The sequence below is a fragment of the Cottoperca gobio genome, chromosome 3 (assembly GCF_900634415.1).
Source record: "Cottoperca gobio chromosome 3, fCotGob3.1, whole genome shotgun sequence".
NCBI classification, from domain to species: domain Eukaryota; kingdom Metazoa; phylum Chordata; class Actinopteri; order Perciformes; family Bovichtidae; genus Cottoperca; species Cottoperca gobio.
The window spans coordinates 21,687,923-21,708,160 of record NC_041357.1 but is presented as its reverse complement, the minus strand read 5'-3'; the positions used below and the strand labels follow the sequence as shown (position 1 = coordinate 21,708,160).

General features: G+C 39.2%; 1 protein-coding gene across 1 annotated transcript; it reads right to left on the bottom strand.

Moving 5' to 3' along the window:
- Positions 1-661: 661 nt before the first annotated feature.
- tcf25 (TCF25 ribosome quality control complex subunit) lies at positions 662-19,590 on the bottom strand. Its single transcript, XM_029426538.1, has 18 exons — positions 19,221-19,590; positions 17,541-17,687; positions 17,353-17,424; positions 16,977-17,101; positions 14,439-14,504; positions 14,259-14,341; positions 13,218-13,348; positions 12,618-12,717; positions 11,723-11,816; positions 11,407-11,499; positions 9,620-9,725; positions 9,289-9,448; positions 8,458-8,545; positions 8,046-8,204; positions 7,872-7,962; positions 6,857-6,936; positions 6,658-6,733; positions 662-1,934 (listed from the first exon to the last, which is right to left on the bottom strand). Exons 1-18 carry the CDS (start codon positions 19,440-19,442, stop codon positions 1,767-1,769), a joined length of 2,061 nt encoding a protein of 686 aa, XP_029282398.1. The 5' UTR covers positions 19,443-19,590; the 3' UTR covers positions 662-1,766.
- Between the last annotated feature and the right edge of the window lie 648 nt (positions 19,591-20,238).

Genomic DNA, 20,238 nt, shown 5'->3' with positions numbered 1-20,238 from the left:
AACTAAGAACAATGACATCACTTGACAATCAGGCAGTCACACTGTGTTATCATGTGGTGAGCTGAGTAACAAGTTAATTTATGCACAGCCAGAGTACGTGTTGATGGTGATTTATTCAGTCTCCAGAGTTGATGTCCTCTTTGTGACCAACAAACCTTCGGGTTGATTTTATCAAATTAGATTTATATCTGAACAGCTGTTGTGCCAATTGTGACTAAAAAGTAAAACAGAGCTCCAACTTGTACGCTTATGTGACATCTTTTTGTCCGAGAGGTTTGACAGGAAGACCAAATAAGTTGTCATGAGACAGATTCTTCCCTCTGCCAGATGAAAACCATGTGAGGGCGTTGCAGATTGTCAGGCGGAAACATCTCACCATCTTTACTCCCGACGCAATTATGATGACAAAAACCAGCAACACAAGATTTAAAAGCTGGGAAACATATGGTGAAGCACAAGTGATGTAGGAATGTGAAGCTCGTGCTGCCAGAAGTACACCTGACGTTCATCAGTGAGGGAGGTCACGAGTATCTGACTGAGCGTGCAAAGGAAATATTCAAATCAATTTAGGCAAACATGTATAAAATATCTGCCATACTCTTGCACTGAATACAACTTGACAACAGCAGAGTACTGGAAAAAAAACAAAAAACAGGCCAGGCCAGTTCTCTGTACGGTTTTATTGGGCGGAGTAAGCCACACATCTCACAAAGTGAGAATCAGTTCCAAACAGAGCAGGAGCGAGGGAGCGTAACAGAGCAGAAAACAGCAGACATCCTGCGCTAATGATGAGATTCACACCAGAATAAAAAACAGGCTTGAAGAGCAAGAAAATGTGATTAGATTTTCAGACTGCGGTTTTCCAATGAAATGACAATGTGACAAAAATAACTATTAAACCAACATTTTTCTTCTGGGATAAGACCAAAGAGCAGATTCCAAGTTTTTGATTTAGTAAATGCTTAAATTAGACTAAACTTTACTCATGTTTAAGAACATTTTATCCAAATTATTCAATAAGGCTTCAGAGTGAGATTCATTGACTCATTGCTTGAATGAGAAGCAACTTATCAGTCAAGAACTCAAATGATTAATATCCTTTGTGAAGTGCCATATTAGATACTTTTTAGCAAATGATTTGGTAGGAAGCACCGTCCGTAGTATGAGGAGATAATAAGATGTTTAAAGATCTAAAAGGGAGGGGGTATGACTTGCTGAATATGCTATTCCCAACACAAAGGAAGTTAATATTCTATTTGTAAAAACAGATTGAACCAATTTGAAATTAATTAGCCCAATTTTCTTTTAAGTCAATGAGAATAAAAACTTTCTTTCTGATTCTGTTGCAAAAAGAAACTTTGTTCTTATTTCATAAATCAGTCCACTGTTTGTGACATGAAAAGCTCTCTGAAAGCCAGAAACCCGAGGAAGAAGAGTAGCGCTCGTGATGCGTTATTGTCACTGACAATCACTGGAGATGTTGGAACTGCTAAATGTTTATTACAAGGTTAAGCAACATGAAAGGTTCAACTAACCCATCAGTTTTCTGAATTCCCCATGTCCATAATTATCTGGATTGCCCAAGAGTTATTTCTTTTGACAGGCTGGTAACACCAAGTCATCTTTCACTTAACTCTGAAATTGTGACAATTTAAAAAAATACTATTCAGTTGTCCCACTTCATCCCTTCTTAATTATTTTATAAACACCATTAAATAATTTTCCTTAATGTTATTATTTCTTTCCACCTCTGCCTGCCTCCTCTCTCAGTCCCACTCCTCCTCGTCTCTGTAGGGGTTGTCGTCTCGCGGTGGCTCTTGAAACCTGATGTTTGCCAGCATGTCTCTCATTGCCACCATTAGACGATTCACTTCCTGGTTCAGCTCCTGTCCAGCTCGAGCCACTTCCAAGTCATCCTCCTGCCTTGGTCCGCCCTTATTAAGAAAAAGACGTCACAGTCAATATACAAATATCTAGAATCTAAGTACTTTCTAATTGTAAGCATTTGGCCTTCTCAAAGCGACTGTGTTCAAGGTTCAAGGTTTCCTCATTATTACATTTATTGCGCAGACAGATTTAGCACTCCCGAGTTAAAACCAAGCAGCAACCTCCAGTGCTGAAAAATGAAGCCAACGTGGAAGTGACAATGGCCACTTGAGTCTGGCTCAAAAAGGGAGTCAATCCCTATAGACGGTACAAAAACACTTTTGGTCTCTAGTGCCAATTCCTCCCTTCATGACAACTGTCCTGGGGATGAATTCAACCGTTTAAATTATATGAAGGCTTAAAGTTAAGGGTATGGCCGCTTTGAGTGACAGGTGGGTGTTGTAACAGGTCATCCACCTCTTTGCCCATATTTGAATAAGTCTGCACTGCGAACGCGGCGATGGCCGGAGGTACCCACTGTGAGATTCACAACGCCGCTTCAGAAACCTAAGGGTGACGTCACAGAGACTATGTCTATATTATATCTATGGTTAAAACAAGACGTTACCTCTATACAGTGTCACATTCCTACCTCTGTGGAACTGAGTCACTGACATGTCTGGTCATTCTTTGTGTATTTAAAAACTATCTTGCAATAGTTACCAGCAGTTCAACAGTCTTGCTTCCTTTTGTCTGTTATAAGTTATTGACAATGAATGATCCCATTTGATGGGTAGACAAGCAAACGCAGCTAATCAACAAGAAAAGTACTTTTGTGATGTTATTAGAAAAAAATATAATAAGTTCAACATTTTTGTGTTAAATAAATAAATAAAACGGCTCAATACCAGGAGAATCTCGGGTCGTGTTATACAACAAAACATTATGTTGTTTATGTAACTATTTCAAAAGTAAAGAATATATTCCCTAGTCTTAACTTTATCGCTTCCTCTCCATAAGTGGATAACATGATTAGGATGGATGAAACATGCCTCGGGGCCATCCGTTAACTTTAAGCATGTATAGCTGACCCACAAGAGCCAAGGTGGGGTTGTACATGATATATGTATCTTAATGGCTGCAGTTTGTTTGTTCCGCACACTGGCAGTGCACTAAAGGCCAATGATGAGTTATACATTACTTTATATGTCTTTGCATAACATTTATGATCCCCTGAGTACATACTCTTTGATGTTAAGCACTTCTATCATCATAACGTTGTCAATGCCCCCTTGTTTTAACTCTGTATGGACATAAACCAGACTTGTTTTGTGCTTGGCCTGGCACCGCAAAAGTCCTTTACAAGTAGATTTTGAGTCTTTACAAATAAAAGACAATGTGCAGATTTGAAAACGTCGGACTTTAGCTACAAAAAGCTCTCTCTCTCTCTCTCCTCTCTCTCTCTCCCTCTCTCTCTCTCTCTCTCTCTCTCTCTCTCTCTCTCTCTCTACTCTCTCGCTCTCTCTCTCTCTCTCTCCTCTCTCTCTCTCTCTCTATCCTCTCTCTCTCTCTCTCTCTCTCTCTCTCTCTCTCTCCTCTCTCTCTCTCTCTCTCTCTCTCTCTATATATATATATATAGAGATATAGAGATATAGAGATATAGAGATATATATATATATATATATATATATATATAATATATATATATATCTCTATATATATATATATATATATCTCTATATCTCTATATCTCTATATCTCTATATCTCTATATCTATATATCTCTATATCTATATATATCTATATCTATATATATCTATATATATCTATATATCTATATCTATATCTAAAAAAAACATTGCTCCATAGCGCTACTAGTTGTCAAAAAGGTTTATTATTAATCTTTTAATTCATGATCATTTTCCCCACAAGACTTTACGCCATACCTGTCAACATTGGAATTTCAAAATAAGGGAAAAATTTTTTTGGCATAATAATCCTGCCATCTGCTCTACCGGAGGCCACTTTACACTTTTTTTAATACGCCTCTTATGATAATTTTTTTTGAAAGATTAAAAATACGGGATAATCCCGGGAAAAACAGGAGGGTCGACAGGTATGTTTTACGCATTCGGGCTGAAATACAGAGTAATTTACTCACATTACAATATAAACAATATGTTATTGTTATTACACAGAGCTAAGACTGAAAAATTAAGCCTCCAAATAAGATGCCACCTTCTGCTTTTTATTTGAAACAATGCTATATCACTCCACTCAGATTTTGGATGGAGAGTGGTGCATCTCTTGATTGATTCAGTCGCTCCCTGAATTTTGTGATAACGTGATGAAATCACAAGCTGATGCTCGTCTAAGGCACATTGCAGAATGTCACCTATTGATACGGTAAAAGACCAAAGATTCACGTCGCTCTACTTTTCTCCATCAGTGTTTCCCTTACCATTGTCTTGGAAGGGCGCTGTGCCCCGCCAACGGAGCCCCGCGTCTGAAATTCAAGGTGTTTTTTTCTTCTTCTCAAATTTAATTTTTTTTTTTTTATTCACAACTCACTTTTCACATCGGCAGGTGCTCTTTTATGAAATAAATAGTTGTTATGGGTTAGTTCAGATTGTATGAAGTGGGGTTGTATGAGGTACCGCTCCTCTTTTTTTCCACTAAGATCATCATTGTTGTATCACTCTCATAACGTGTACAGTTAGCGCCTTGTTTTTTTCTTTCTTATATTGGGTTACTGTACTACTCTAAGGCCTCTACAAATTCCCCGCGTAGACAAATAAAGGGGTTTGAATTGAACTAAATGGAGAATATTTTCACAGCTTTACCGTGAGACAGCCCATTCCGACACGGGGAACTGAAGCCGTTATCTATGCTTTCTTCAAAGCCCCAAGACGCCATTGACATCGGTTAACAAAGTCACCCTTTAATACACCAGTCACCTAAGACACAGTAACACAAATCTAACCGATGGAGGCAGCGGTAGACCAGCAACTTCCATTCCTCATACAACCCTATCTTTATACAATCTGAAATATCCCTTTAAGTTATGTTATTTTTCTCAAGTCCACTGGAACGCCTGGCGAGGTGCCTCAAATACAAAAAGTACATCAATATAGGCTGCAGGATTATCTGCACAGTGTAGCACAATTCAAAAGGTCAGCTATTGTTGGAATGGATTGAAAGGAAACGGTTCGAAGTGTAATGCGAACTTGTAACATTCATGATTAAGAAAAACGTCCCAAAACTATTTTGTGAAAGTAAATTTAACTTGACTGTATTACTTAGCCGTACACATTTATAATGAACACATACAATAAGCAATTAAACTTCACTTTCTTTAGAAAGAGACGGCAAAGCCAAGGCCACAAACAACTTTACACTTCATGAATGTTGTTATTGTTTTGTTCTTCAGCAACACTGGGAAATGGTAGATTAACTGTAACAAGGTCATATGCCTTCTTTGATATTTTTGCAGTTGTTGTCCCCTCAGGGTAACCATGAGGCTTTGAGGGAAATATTCCTTCAGTCAAGCATGTGTGGCAAGATGTTTTCAAGACCCCTAACCAGTTCATATGTTTCCACAAGCGCTCGAGGCTCCTGCCACTGAAAGGCACTGTGTTATTTTAGTTACCGTTAAATAGTAACGCCGATCCTTAAAAAACACTATTCACACTGTGCTCCTTTAATCCTTTTGGAAAGTAAGCTTAATAAAAAGTGACAATTCTTAGGACAGCTACCAGGAAATCAGAGCATCAAGATCAACACGCTTTGAAACAGGTCTGTTCATAGTGAATTATTCACTTTGTGAGCTTACACAATTAGTTACAGATTAGTTTCATTTGGATATAGGGCATTACAGCTGTTGAACACATGATGTGCCCACATCTCCACACCATGGGCTCTTTATTAGATTCCTCATCCTCAGATGACATCAGGAGGACGGACTCGCTTTGCTCACTGTGTTACGCTGGGGTGCGTTGTTGAACGCTGATGTTTTGAGGATGTTCAAACTTACCGGACGTACCCAACATGTGCGTCATAAGATATACAGACGTTACACATAAATTATGTTACGTTAGACGTACGTGAATACCTACGTGACTACGTTAGAGGTACGTTAGATATAGGCTACGTCGGCTGACGGTGAATCCTACAGACAATGTATTGATAACGAGTGGATACCCTATTCCTACCCTATGTTAAGATGATGCCTGACGACGGAGTAACTTATTAAACGTGTTTCTACAGTACAGCTAGCGTTCAGCATGTTAGCCGTTCTCCAGCATCAGCATGACGTGAACCAGATGGCACTTCTCCAGCTCCGTTGTCCAGACGCTCTGATACGTTTTAAATAAGTATGTGATGAACTATCAATGTTTGACATACGTATAATAATTTGTTATATATTTGTTATGTATACGTCAGCTACAACACCGCTGTGGAAAAGTTGGACGTATTTGGACTAATTTTGAGCTACTTTTCATACGCCAGCATGTTTCTGCCATACTGAACTGTGTGACAGGGCCGTATGTCTGCCGTGTTCGGTGTATCGTCTGCGTCCTTCAAACGGTCACAACTTACCCTTAATTTATATCAACGTATTGCCGATATTTCGTATGCACCGGCATACGTTTCTGTCATACGGATATGTGTGACATGGCCTTTAAATCACAGCTCTTTTTGGTGATCCACGCACTGTACAACCCCTCATCAATTCATCCAAACCTATTTCCAGCCAGAGCTACTGTATCTTGCCGGATCCATGCAACTCACCTGAAGGTTGAAGTTTGGCAGCAAAGACCGGAAAAACAGTGACAATGTACTCTCATTGGTTGCACCAACGTGCTGCCTATATACAGACACAGAAACATTATGGTGAGGATATGAAGCCTGTCAGTTTGTAAAGCACAATATTTGCGTATTCTCGGACTGATTGAATGTCACGTGCACAGATGTACGGGTCCTTCGTTACCTCTCTGGTCGGGTGTACGTCATCACTGAGTCCAGTGGAGGCAGAGGGTCGAAACCCATCACAGGCTGACTGGTCACCTCCTGAGGGCATCAAACAAATAAACTAAAATTAGATTCACTTCCTCAGAGATGCAGGAGTTCAGAAACACATGAATATTTAGGAGGCGATCAGCATTCCATCAGTCAGGTGTGGAACCAAGTTATCAATCCAAGTTTATTCATCCTGTTGTGCCGACCATCATACGTACGACCCTCATAAAGGCAGAACGTGCCTTGCTACCCTTAGCTACTGTGCTAAGTGTGTTAAGTAAAGAGACTACCACATGGCAGTGATCACTGATGTTCATATGTTTAGAACGGCAGCGCCAGCTGTTGATTTGTTCTTTTTATTTCTGTGATTTGTTCCTGGGAGATCCATAAGTTTCATATTTACTTTTCATATAATAATGTTCACACAGGACTGATGTTCTATACTGATTTTGTTCAGATTGTATAAAAGTGGAAAGTGGTTTTATAGGTTTACCAGGCTTGAAGTTGTTAATAATTTAGTTTGATTGATGGTTTTTACAATTCAATAGCTAAATAAAGTTATTCATATGAATTAATCTCATTTCACTAAAACACATACTCTAAAGAAAGAGAGGTTTATATGCAGGCTGTATCCAATGCTGTGTTAGTCACACTACAACAAGATTTATTGCTTGTGTATAATACAGAAACAAGGAACTTTGGTATCATACAAAAATAGCCACATGTGGTTACACTTATTGAGGACTATATCTGTGTATGTGCAGTATGTATACTGTCATGTGGACATTGGACATTAGACAACCTCAGATTGGGACACAGGGAGGCCGCATGTTTCTTGTAGTATGATTATTAATTCAATTAACTCCTCTGGCTTGCGAGGCTATTTGGCTATTGATGCCCATCACACCTCTAGTGTCCATCTTTGAGTGGACTAAGCACATTGTGGATGAAGTGAGGTTTGGTTAAAAGTGCTGATCGCTTCTTACTAGAGGCAGACTGGAGGTGGCTTCTTTGATCTCAGAGAGAAGGACGTGGCGATGGATGTTCCTGGGTGCACTCTGGTATCTCTGCTTTCTCCTAAAACAGATAAAGTTATTGTAAGTTATGGAGCATAATGGCACAGAAAAGCGGCAGCAGAGCAGCTCGTTGAGAGATCTCACTTGTCTTGACAGTCCTCCACCAAAGCGTCTTTGGCATCAACTCGACGCAGCACCTCTTTCACAGACTCTTCCAACCACAGCATTACCGCGGCCTCTCTCCACAGGGTGTGAGTCCTCCCCACGTACAGAGCAGTCAGTTCAGCCAGGGCTGGGGGTTGCCTAGAGAAAGGAAAGTTAGGATGAGTTTTTTTTTTTCTTTCCTTTTAAGTTAAAAACAAAATGGAAAAAGCATGATGGATACAAAATGAGGATTAAAAATAACGGCTATAAAAAGATTTATACCAATAATATAACATTTTTGTTATAGTTAATGGCTACACAGTAGTGCATGATAAAGTATACTATGCTACATTAATATAATGGGGTTCAATTTCATGGCAAAACATCACAAAACAAAGGGAGCATACATTACCCCATCTGGCTCTTTGGGCCAAAGAAGACATGTGAGCTGACTGTGGCATCTGGCTGCACAGTACACAGATCCAGGAGAGGAATCAAGACTGCAGAGAACACATTCACAGCAACATAAGTGGGTGAACTTAGACATTTAAAACTTCCTTGGCATGATTGGCAAATAATCCTTATTAAAAATTGTAGACATCTTTTAATTTTGACATTTTTAAAATGGCCCTCGGCTTGTCTCTTAAAATATACTATTTGTGGTCCCCCACACAATATCTGTGAATAAAGTTCACGTTGCAATGCTACTGTATACATTTCAATTTGAAATGGTGATAATAAGTTGCGTCATTTCATTATAAGACGCACTTTATTGGTTTGATTGATAACTGAAAGTCTAATATTTCATATTTCAGTTAAAACAGCTCAGTGCACTTTTAAAATTGGTTAAACTTTGAATACATTTTGCGCTGTTATCGAAGTGTTAGGGGCTAGTTATAGTAAAGTAGGCTATTTAATACACTTAATATGTCATGTTGATACTTCATAACTGAACGTCAGAGTGCTGGGCCTTTGAAGATGTGCAAGAAAGGCTTTCTGTTGTCATTATTGCTAGTCTATTGATTGAAGCACCAGTAGTATGGAACTGAAAATAAAATCCTTAGAAAGTACAATTGCATGATGTGTTTTTGTTGTTTTTAAATAACTCATATGATGCGAGAAGCAGCTGGTCAGGTATACATCTAATGTTGGACACCACTGCCTTAAACAATGTGAAGAAGTGACTGAGGGACAATCATGTGTAATCATGTAATCGTAGACGGATAGTGATTCATCTCCGAACCTCCGGGGAACATGATGAGAGCGTTCTGCAGCATCAGGTCAGCTTTGTGTTTGTCTTTGACGCTTTCTTCAGGATCCACATCTTCCTGCTGACTGAGATGGAAATGGCAAAGCGCAGTGGAGAACGCAAAGTTTGGCAGCTGGGACAGATTTCTGTGCTCCTGAAAACGCAAAAACAAACCATTTCGGTATCAGGCTGAAAAGTAAACGTGTGTGTGTGTGTGTGTGTGTGTGTGTGTGTGTGTGTGTGTGTGTGTGTGTGTGTGTGTGTGTGTGTGTGTGTATATATATATATATATATGCACACATCAGCTCATCACAGCACACTCTACCTCCCAGTCCTGATGCAGCTGAAGGAGAGAATGGTACTCCCTTGAGCGCAGCGTCAGGAAATCAATTAGCAGGAGCATACAAAGTGGGTCGGAGTCTGGATCCAAACTGATGAAAGATCAGAAGCAAATGTTTATTACAGCCACTTGAACAAAAGACAGACCAAATATCTGAATCCATGTAATTTAAAAAGTCTCATTCCGTACCGGGTGAAACATTGAAAACAACCGGTGGGACAGACCGTTCTGTCCTTAAAGGAACTGTTGCTTACAGCTGACACTTAACTCAACATCAGATGTTGTCACTTTATGTGTGAAACAAAGAAGGTATCATAAACCAGAGAACATCTCAAATCCCACAGCTGCTTTTTGCTTTCAAAGGAAATTAGGACAGTTGGGCAGCAGAGCAACTTAAGTAGCCATTGAATGAATCTTCTGTGCACAAATGTCTTCCGACAATGACAGTGAAATAAGTGAATATTCCTTCAAAATCCAAAACAATGCATTTAATACTAGCTGAGCATGCATGATGATGATATCAAATAAAGATTGTGTTCAAAAAAACAACAGGGGAATACAAATATACAAGTATTGTTCTTTTCTCTAAAACATAGACTGACTGAGACTGTGCTCCGTCATAGTTCATCAGTGTTAATCATAAAATAAAACGTGAGATCATTCTTCAAAATCGATTCTTTTTACAATCATGTTGCCATTTTTAGCCGATTTAATCACTGCTGGTTGGAGAGGGACAGCGGTCTGCTTTTATTCCCTCACTGCTTCTTTACAAAAAGCACCAGAACATAGCTGTCATTACATAAGGAAGCCAGAGTTTGATAAAAATCATCGATAAGCATTCAACATTATGTGGTTAGGTTGTCAATTTCAAGCTATGGCTAACTGATGGCAGCCGTGCCTGGGAACAGACCACTTGGATGCGTATAAAAAAAAGGATGACAGACGCGGTCTCTGTACCAGCACGATACCAGAGGTTCTGTTATGAAATGAGATTTTAACATTAGTTTGTCTTTGTGCATCATCTTGGTCAAAAACATTAACTCACATTAGCCTGTATTGCAATATGTCACGGTTAAAAATATGAATAATTGGGTGGACGCATTCAAAAGCTCTTTAAAAAACATCTCGTTATCAATACATCGGCACATATTAGGAATTTGGAAGGTCTCGTCTGAAACACATATTTCAATTGTGACCAACTTATACATCAATTTGATGGGCGCATCTTTGATGGGTATCAGTAGTCACGGAATAAAAATATAACCATTTCATACAATAAACATAATGGGTTTATTTGGACTTCCCCCTGTGCATGAATACAAACTTAAAAGCGGAGTTAACAGCCTTTGAAGAATATCATCCAAGTCTGATGACTGCTGTTGGTTGTTACTTTATTTAGGGAAATAAGAGTTCTTTTTGTTTAGCGAGCATGTGACCATTCTGTATGTATTCATATTCAATGGATTTCAAATAAATAAACTAAACACACAACAGAGAGAAAATAAAGTCTCAGTGGCCACCTCCCTTCTTTTTGTAGGAATAGTTTGTCAGAGATAGTGGGAACAGAGCAGACGAGTTAGTCGTTAAACACCAGCGACGCAACGACTGCAACTCAGGTGAAAGCCGTGTTATTGGTCAACATTTAAATGGACAAGCGTGTGGGGGTTTTTCTGTGTAAATGTCTTATTAAAAATGTTTCCCTTTAGCTTTATCGCTCGTCTTTCCCAGTGCTCGAGCGTCCACCCCCCCCCCTCCCCTCCCCCCTCATGTACCTCAGGATCAGTTTGCAGTACTCCAAAGCCGTCCGTGGGCACCCTCTCTTCTCCAGGAACAACATGTGCTTATAAAGAGCCAGATAAAATGCCCTGCAAACAGAGATGGTTGAATCATTGAATGGATGAGTCTTTCAAACACAACTTAATTAAATTGAAGTGAATTGAATTTGACTTTGTTAAGGACACAGTTTAAGGGGGGGGGGGGGGGGGGGTCCTTGGCAAATGTTAAATTACAAACGATAATCTAGAGTCCAGCAGATGCCTAAAAAGAAAGCAAGGTGTCTCACAAAAGCAAAATAAATAAATAACCAACCTGTTCTCCGGTCGCAGATAATCAAGTCTGCTGGTGCCTGAGGTCAGACTGAATAAAGGGTGGAAGGCGCACTCAAAGCTGTACATGGCCCTCTCTGAGAAATAAGAAAAAGTTTTGATTTATATCTTACAATAAAAAGGCAGAACATTTCACTGAAGCATCAACAAACTGTGTGTGGTATTTTGTTTTGGGACATGTAGTTCATTACAATATACAGATTTACATTACAATGCATTAATATATAAGAACACCAAATCATGCAGACTCTGTTGGAACATAAAAAATGTCTAAATTTGTACGATTGTTTATGTGCTTAACAAAACAGATCCGCATCCCTGTGGGGAACAAATTAAATGATGAATTCATATTGAAAAATACACAGTGCATGTTTGGTCCTCTTAGCCATGATGAAAAACAGACTTGGACTTTGAAAGCGTAATAATGTCTGAAGAGGGACTGCGTTATTTCATGTCTGTGCCAAATTCTGGAGTCGATAAAGGCCTAGGTAAAGAAGGAGCTCTACTTGAGCCAGGAACAACTCGGTTTAGGTTTAATATTTGATAATAGCTTAAAGATATTGGTCACCGTCAGTTGCTCTTAAACAAATTATGCTTAATTATTTGGCATCTGGGTAATTACCTAGCCTTAAAAACACAAAGTATTTCATTCCACCACTGTGCATTATCACTGCCATGTGCAATATTCACTTTTTATCAACCACTTTGTACTTATATTACTTTTATTCTATTTAACTGTTGTGTACTCGCCACTTTACTTCATATGTTCTTTTGCTGTAACAAGGTACATTTCCCCGTTGTGGGACTAATAAAGGATTTCTGATTCTGGTTCTGATTTTGAATTGATGCGATTTAGAGAAAGAGCCCATAATCCTTACCAATAAGGTCCCTTGCCATCTCCTGATCCTCCTGTATGCGGCAGACATCAGAGAGCTGCAGCAAAGAGTCAATGTGGTAGGGGTTTAACTGTAGTAATGCCTGGAGAGAAATGCAGAAGGGAAAATGGTCATATTGACGGAGACGGACAAAGACAAAGTCAGAAAGGCTTTCAACCTCCTGTTGAAAAGTTGGATCGCTGTAAATAACACAAATACAGTACAAGCATAATAACTACAAAGCTCAACATTTAATTTGCCCTCACTAGAGAAGCGGACAGCAGAAAGTTAAGCTTATTAATTCTATCCCAGTGCACATTGGGAAAGAACGTTGACTTTTCTCCTAAAGCTGTAAGGTACACAGTCTTATGTGACTTTGAAAGAGGTTATTTAAATTGCATGTGTCGATTCTTTATACTGATGATGATGCAACAGGGTCGTTTCATTCTAAGAGTTGAAAAGGCTAATATAGTTAATATTGACTATGCAATGTTACGTGACTATTCTCGCCACCCCACATCATTCATCAGTTTATGCATTCCTGGCTAGATTAATAGTGAAGATGCTGACACCACAGTGCACAGCAGAGATTCAATGTTTTACCACAATGTTGTTGGGATCCATGGACTCGACCGCATCCAGGAACTTGAACTGTACTTGTTGGTAGTCTCGACCATGCTCAAAGGTAAAGTACTGAATGCCATCCTTTGAATGCAGTAAGGTCATTGAGATTCCTGTGGAGACATCAAAAGGAGTTAACAGCAGCAAGACGTAAAGATAAGATGGTTACAGCGCGTGCAACATTACCGCAATATCCCGGGTTCGATTCCAGCCTTGGGACCTTTGTTGCATGCCATAAACCTGTCCTGCCATACCCTGTCCTGCCATACCCTGTCCTGCCATACCCTGTCCTGCCATACCCTGTCCTGCCATACCCCTGTCCTGCCATACCCCTGTCCTGCCATACCCCTGTCCTGCCATACCCCTGTCCTCTACTGCCCCCATTTCCGGTCTCTGTCGCTACACTGTCTGTATGTCTGTAAATCAAAGAGTATGGTCCAGTACGGCTCTTCATGAAGTGTTTTGACATAACTTCTGTTATGATCTGGTGCTATATAAATCAAGGCAAGAATGCTAAATAAATTATGAAAAAAAAAAAAGACAAAACAGGTAAATGGTAAAGCTATATTTAAAATCGCACTAATATAATTGAATAAGCAAGAGCACATAACTAATGAGCCCTTGCAACCGATGTGGTCGTGTAAACACATCTCATATGCGTGCGTGTTATGACGTATGAATCTTAAGATCACTTAGCCACCGTGAAGCCAAAGTGTTTTTATTTTTAAACATATTGCATTACATTTTATTCAGCTGATGCTTTTGTCCAAAGCGACAATGAGTGCAAACAATCATGAGGCTACAAACTCAGAGCAGCAAGAATCTCACAAGTACATTAGCTTCAAATAGGCCAAACCACTTTAGGTGCAGATACAGATATTTTTCATATCAAGAGAAAAATATGACTCAAGTGGGGTCAAAGTAATTAATTCATCAAAATTGGCAAACAGTCAGTTTAAGCCCGAAATAGTATATTTAAAAAGTTACCAGCCATAATACAGACGACTGTAAAGAGAAGCCTACCTGGGCGGCTGAAGCGAGGCCAGCTGTCCTTAGGACTGGTCATCCAGGTGCTACGATGAAACGGTCTGTTTCTCTGTCGAGGTCTTTCAAAAGATTAGAAAAGATAAAAATGAGCACAATAATAAACCACATACATACAGACGGCCATTTAAATCCAAACAATCTCTCAAACTTTTTTACCTTTGATCCCCCTGAACAGCTCGAGCCCCAAAATATCTCTTCAGCTCCGTCTCTGGGTTGAGGTTCCTAATTAATTGGCACAAAAATAAAAATAAAAATGTAATTCAGATCTTGACAATGTGGGCCAGCTGAGAACAACATGTTCCAAGATAAGGGCCTGTTTGCTTTTTAATATTTTAAACATGTTAGTCCATGTCTGCTCTAGACAAACCCAAAAACATCAAGACATAAATCTAATATTATTTTCCTGTGATTCTGTAAACATTCAAAAGTTAAATCAAAGTGAACAAATCTAGAAAGCAAGATTTAACCAAGTAATCAACCAGCGGCACAAAGCCTCATAGTTTGTGACGGTCAAAGTCAACGTCACCTTTTAACTGTATCCTCTGCCAACTAATAACAAAGAGTGGCAAATTAGGTTCCCATTGACGTTATATGAAAAGTGAAAAAAGGTTTTCATGTTTTTATATTTAGTGTCATATAATGGATACTCAATAAATGACATAATGGCTGCGCAGAATTTGCACATTGGATTTCGGCCCTCAAACTCTCTCTCACTCAACACACACGCTTTCTCTGCTTCAGCACGGTTGCATTACTGAACAGCAGCCCACGGGACATCACATGCTGCGCTAACAACGCAGGACGAGGTCATTTGCCTTTTCAACACAGCTAATTGAAATGACGTGCTCTGACATCACTGGTTGTGTGGCCAGATGTGCAACATATATTTCAATAAGTTTTAACCTTTTGCAATTCTGTGTTGACTTATTGCGGCGCTTCTCCCCCCCCCCCCCCCCCGAGATAAACGGCCTCCAAATTGTTTACTTGTCTTGCGTGAGCCAAGTGCCACCACATGGTAGCGATTAGGAATCACAGAAATGTATATTATAGTAAGAGAGGCTACTAAACTGAAAGTCATGTCAGGTGTACACTTGATAAGAGATATTTTATCATTACTACTCTAACAAACATATTCATGTTTAATTGTGTTTATTTTGAAGCCAGTAGCAGCTTATATTTATTTAACACATTCACTACTTGATGAATGCAGTAAATTAGAAACCAGTGAGTGTTGTGTGCAGATTATTACTTCTGTTACAAACCAAAACAAGAAATCTGATCTGAATCATCTGTCAGGGGTATTCAACTAAAATCCTAAGAGGTCAAGTTAGAGAAAATTTCTGCACGCAAAGGTCCGGAGCATCATAATGTGTAACCTGCGTTATGAATTAGTGTGAGATATATATTGAAGCTGCCTAGTAGCTGTATCAACGTCTGCACGTCAACAACTGACTGTCACATCTAATAAAGAAAGTACAATTTACAAACATTTAGACAATATTTATTGTCACTTAACATTGAACTATACATTGTTAAGATGTGTTGAGACTGATTTATTCTAATAGCACTTTATTTTAAGATGCACAATTTTTCAAAAGCTATTTTATTTATTTTTTCCTATTTTATTTTTAAATGCAGCCCGAGAAGAACACTATACATATCTACAGTATTTTATACACACACACACACAAACACACTACTGTAGATATATATATATATATATATATATATATATATATATATATATATATATATATATATATATATATATATATATAATACTGTAGATATGTATAGTGTTCTTCTCGGGCTGCATTTAAAAATAAAATAGGAAAAAATAAATAAAATAGCTTTTGAAAAATTGTGCATCTTAAAATAAAGTGCTATTAGAATAAATCAGTCTCAACTCATCTTAACAGTTGAACAGTTTAACCCAGACTAGCACATCCTGGGTTAAACAGTTCTCTGTGGCTGATGATGCTGACAGGTGGCCTATTTGCTTTATTTTGTCACAAATCAAAATCACATTGGGCTCTGAGTGCTTATTTTCTGTGACCTCAGTTCAGACTTGAGTGGGTTTGTTTGGCCAAAAACGTTGTGCTTTGTCTCATAGTGGCGTTTCACATCACCACTTCTAATGAGCACCACGGTCTCTGAGCATATGAGACGCTGGCGTTGTGTTCCCAGTGGGAAGGATGAACATGAATGAGTCAAAATCTCTGTTGACCTTTCTCTTCTTGGAGAGCGCCATGAGTAGTTATTGTTCTCTCCCTCTCTGCCGCTCACTCGTCTCTTCGTCTGTGTTTCTCTCCCTTTCTCCGTCTTCTCTGCCTGTGTCGCTAACTCGTCTTTCCGTCTGCCACTCGCCTCTCGCCTCTCATCTGTCTGTATTCAGCCATTTGCCGATTGGAATGCACAGATTTGATTGGCTGAGTAGCATCACGTGGGATGTCTTAACTTGCATGTAATTGGTCTGTGAGTTTCCTGAACCGCTAAACCAGTGACGTAAATACGAGAAAAGCTGCGCCGATTAAAATAGAAGCGCCCCGTCAAAATTGAAAAATCCCTCAATAATTTATTGATTATAAATCCGGGTCCGGATAGGTCGTCGTCTGGGTCCGGACTCGGACCGCGGTCCGCCTGTTAGTGACCCCTGATCTATGTTGTCTACATGAGAGATGTTGGTCACCTCACCTGTGCTCCACATGTAGTACAGATCTTCTGTCGGAGCCTCCGCAATCTTCATTTTGCAAACTCAGACCATTGGATTGCTCTAGGTTCTCCAGCAATAAATCAATGTTATCGTCTGGTACAGCCTCCTGGAAATCATACAAAAAAAAAATTGTTTAATTGTTGTTCGTTTGCCAAAAGAAGCTACAGTTTTGAAAATTGTGTGTATAGTTTATGGCTCTGAAGAGGATTGTAAGATTGTTACAATTTCATTACATATAATGAATGTTAACAATGTTGATAAAGTTATCATGGATTCTAAGAATATCGGGCAATTTACCATTTATTGTTATTTAATGTTAACCAGAGCAGATATAGAATCCCTCCTCAACAAATGTACCTGTCCTTCTTCTGACGTCACTTTTGTCTTCTTCTTTTTCTTCTTCTTTTTAACTCTGTCTCCAGACAAAGGCTGTTAAAGAAAAGAGAGATGACAGTTTGATATGTGCAACGATTTACATCAGAGGAATATTTAAATCAATCCGAGGATCACAGAGAACCATCCTTCTCACATTGCTTTATCGTTACCTTTGTAGACGCATTCTCTTGCTTTTGATTTGGTTTCTCATGGTCTCGGTTATCATTATTTTCCGTGCCACTCGTTTTATTTCCATCTGGTTTCTCTGCTTCTTCATCAGGTGAGATTATCTCTGCCTCGTTGTCTGCATCTCCTATCTAGTAAAAATGTAACATTGACAAGAGTGTGTTGGATAAAGAAGGGAGTAAAAAACAAACATAGCTAGGTGGAACATTTGTCCAACATCAAGACAACATCATCTTTTCCTGAAATCATGTCATGGTTGCAATAATCCAATGCCAACCTCTACTCATGGACAAGATGTGTGATTTTAAAACTCAATATTAATGTGAACTATAGCTTGTGGATAGTCTGTGGTGTGAATAATTAGTAGATTTAAAGTATTTTAACTGTTTGCTGTAAACAGCTCACACATGAAATGAGCTGGCTGTTGTGACAAATAATACAAAATAAGTTGTTATGAACATATTAATGTCATATTAATATGAACCTCAACAACTGAAAAAAGTCATGCATTATGGTATGGTCATGAAGGCTGGGTCATGACCGAAAGAACGAGATCACGGGTACAAGTGGCCGAAATGGGTTTTCTCAGACGGGTGGCTGGCGTCTCCCTTAGAGATAGGGTGAGAAGCTCAGCCATCCGTGAGAGACTCGGAGTAGAGCCGCTGCTCCTTTACGTTGAAAGGAGCCAGCTGAGGAGGTTCGGGCATCTAGTAAGGATGCCACCTGGGCGCCTCCCTAGGGAGGTGTTCCAGGCACGTCCAGCTGGGAGGAGACCCCGGGGAAGACCCAGGACTCCGTGGAGAGATTATATCTCCTCACTGGCCTGGGAACGCCTCAGGATCCCCCAGTCGGAGCTGGAGGATGTGGCCCGGAGAAGGGAAGATTGGGATTCCTTACTGGAGCTGCTGCCCCCGCGACCCGATCCCGGATAAGCGGTAGACGATGGATGGATGAATGGATTATGGTTTTGACAAGAGATAAAGTGAATGCCATAGAGAGCTTAGCTTGACATAATAATGATCAGGTGATCCTTTGCATCATAACACAAAACAAATCTTACTGCATGACTGCTGAAATCAATTGTCTACGTTTATTTTGTGTCGTTAAACATGCCATCACAGTAACTGTTTACGTGCTTTCAATTCAAGTGCAACTACATTATAGATATTAGCTTTATCAAAGTCAAGGCCTTTAATAAGAATCCACATTCATCTTGACTTTATTAGTTTTGAACAATGACATCTGTCCACAATTTGATCACACATGAATACACATTTGTCTTTACCTTAAAGCAAGGGGAGATGTTGGGGGGACAAGTTGTAGATGTTTAGCTTTATGTCTCCATTTTGTGTCACTTTAAGAACACATTTTAAATGTGAATAAACATGCTGTAACACTGAGGACAAATGTTACCTTTGTCGTCAGTGTTTTCTTAAGGTTGGTGTAGACTACTTCCCAGTAATGTTAGGTAATTAGCTAACTTTAACTTGTAATGTATCCGAGTTTAGTTGAATAAGCGGAGAAGGGAGCTAACGTTAACACCAAACAGCTAGCTTGAGTTGTCCAGTTGTATCAACAGAGAGCTCGCGGTAAACATCTGCCAGGAAGAAACAAACAGTAACAGTACGATGCATCTACTTTGGGGAATTACACAGTCACCTTACCAATTCATAAATGTTGCTGAAGTTTTTCTGAGCCTTGTTTTTCTTTGCCTTTCGGCTGCTGGCTTTGCTATCAGACGGGGGAGAAACATTAGCCGTGTCCAGCTGCTCCTCCTCACCCGCAGCCTGCTCCTCCGGACTGTCACCCAAAGTTAGATCTCCGGCGTCCAAGGCCTCCTGACCTCGCTGTTTCCCTTTGAGCCTTCGCAAAGCCCGGGTAGACATTGTCCACTGTTCAGGGGACACATACACGTCAATATTCACGATTAAACAAGTTTTTAGTTAGCTGACAGATACAGCAAACCAATGAAAAGAGGTTCAATTCCATTGGTTTGCTTCTCTTCTTCCTCTGAATGTTTCAACGCTTCTGGGTGTGATACTGCCCCCTACAGGACAGATGACAACATTGCACCAATAACAATTCATTTTATGGAGCTTTTATTTTATTTGCACAGGGTCCATTGATCAGCATTACTGTAAATGTGTCAATGATAGCCAAGTTTCTCATTTTCAACTGTGTTCCAGGGTCAATGTTCATTATAATAACAATAGAAAAAAGACAATATGCAAAATCAGAACAGGAACTGCAAGTGATACATAAAGTTAAAGCTAAATGGCGTGACAATCAATATGTATAGTAGGAAATGCCAGCAATTGATACATACAAATACCTATGTGAACAATTGGTGCAAGCAATATATAGTATTATATTATAATTATATATATATATATATATGTATATATAGTCATAAGAAAATAACAGAAGGAGGCATAAGTAAAACCATATACACAGTAATATTCATACTCATAGTCAAGGCATAGGAACTGTAAGTACCCTTCAGTTGATGGTTGCCACTTAATTAAGTATCTTTCATATTTTTAAATCATTTTAAATAGGCTATTTCTTTGATTTTCTATCTCGTGGAAATGTGTATTGAACTCTATTTCTATTTTAAGTTACAGTTTTTAAGTTATTTGACACAGTGTATGAAGTGTGCTGTATAAATGAACTTGTGATGCA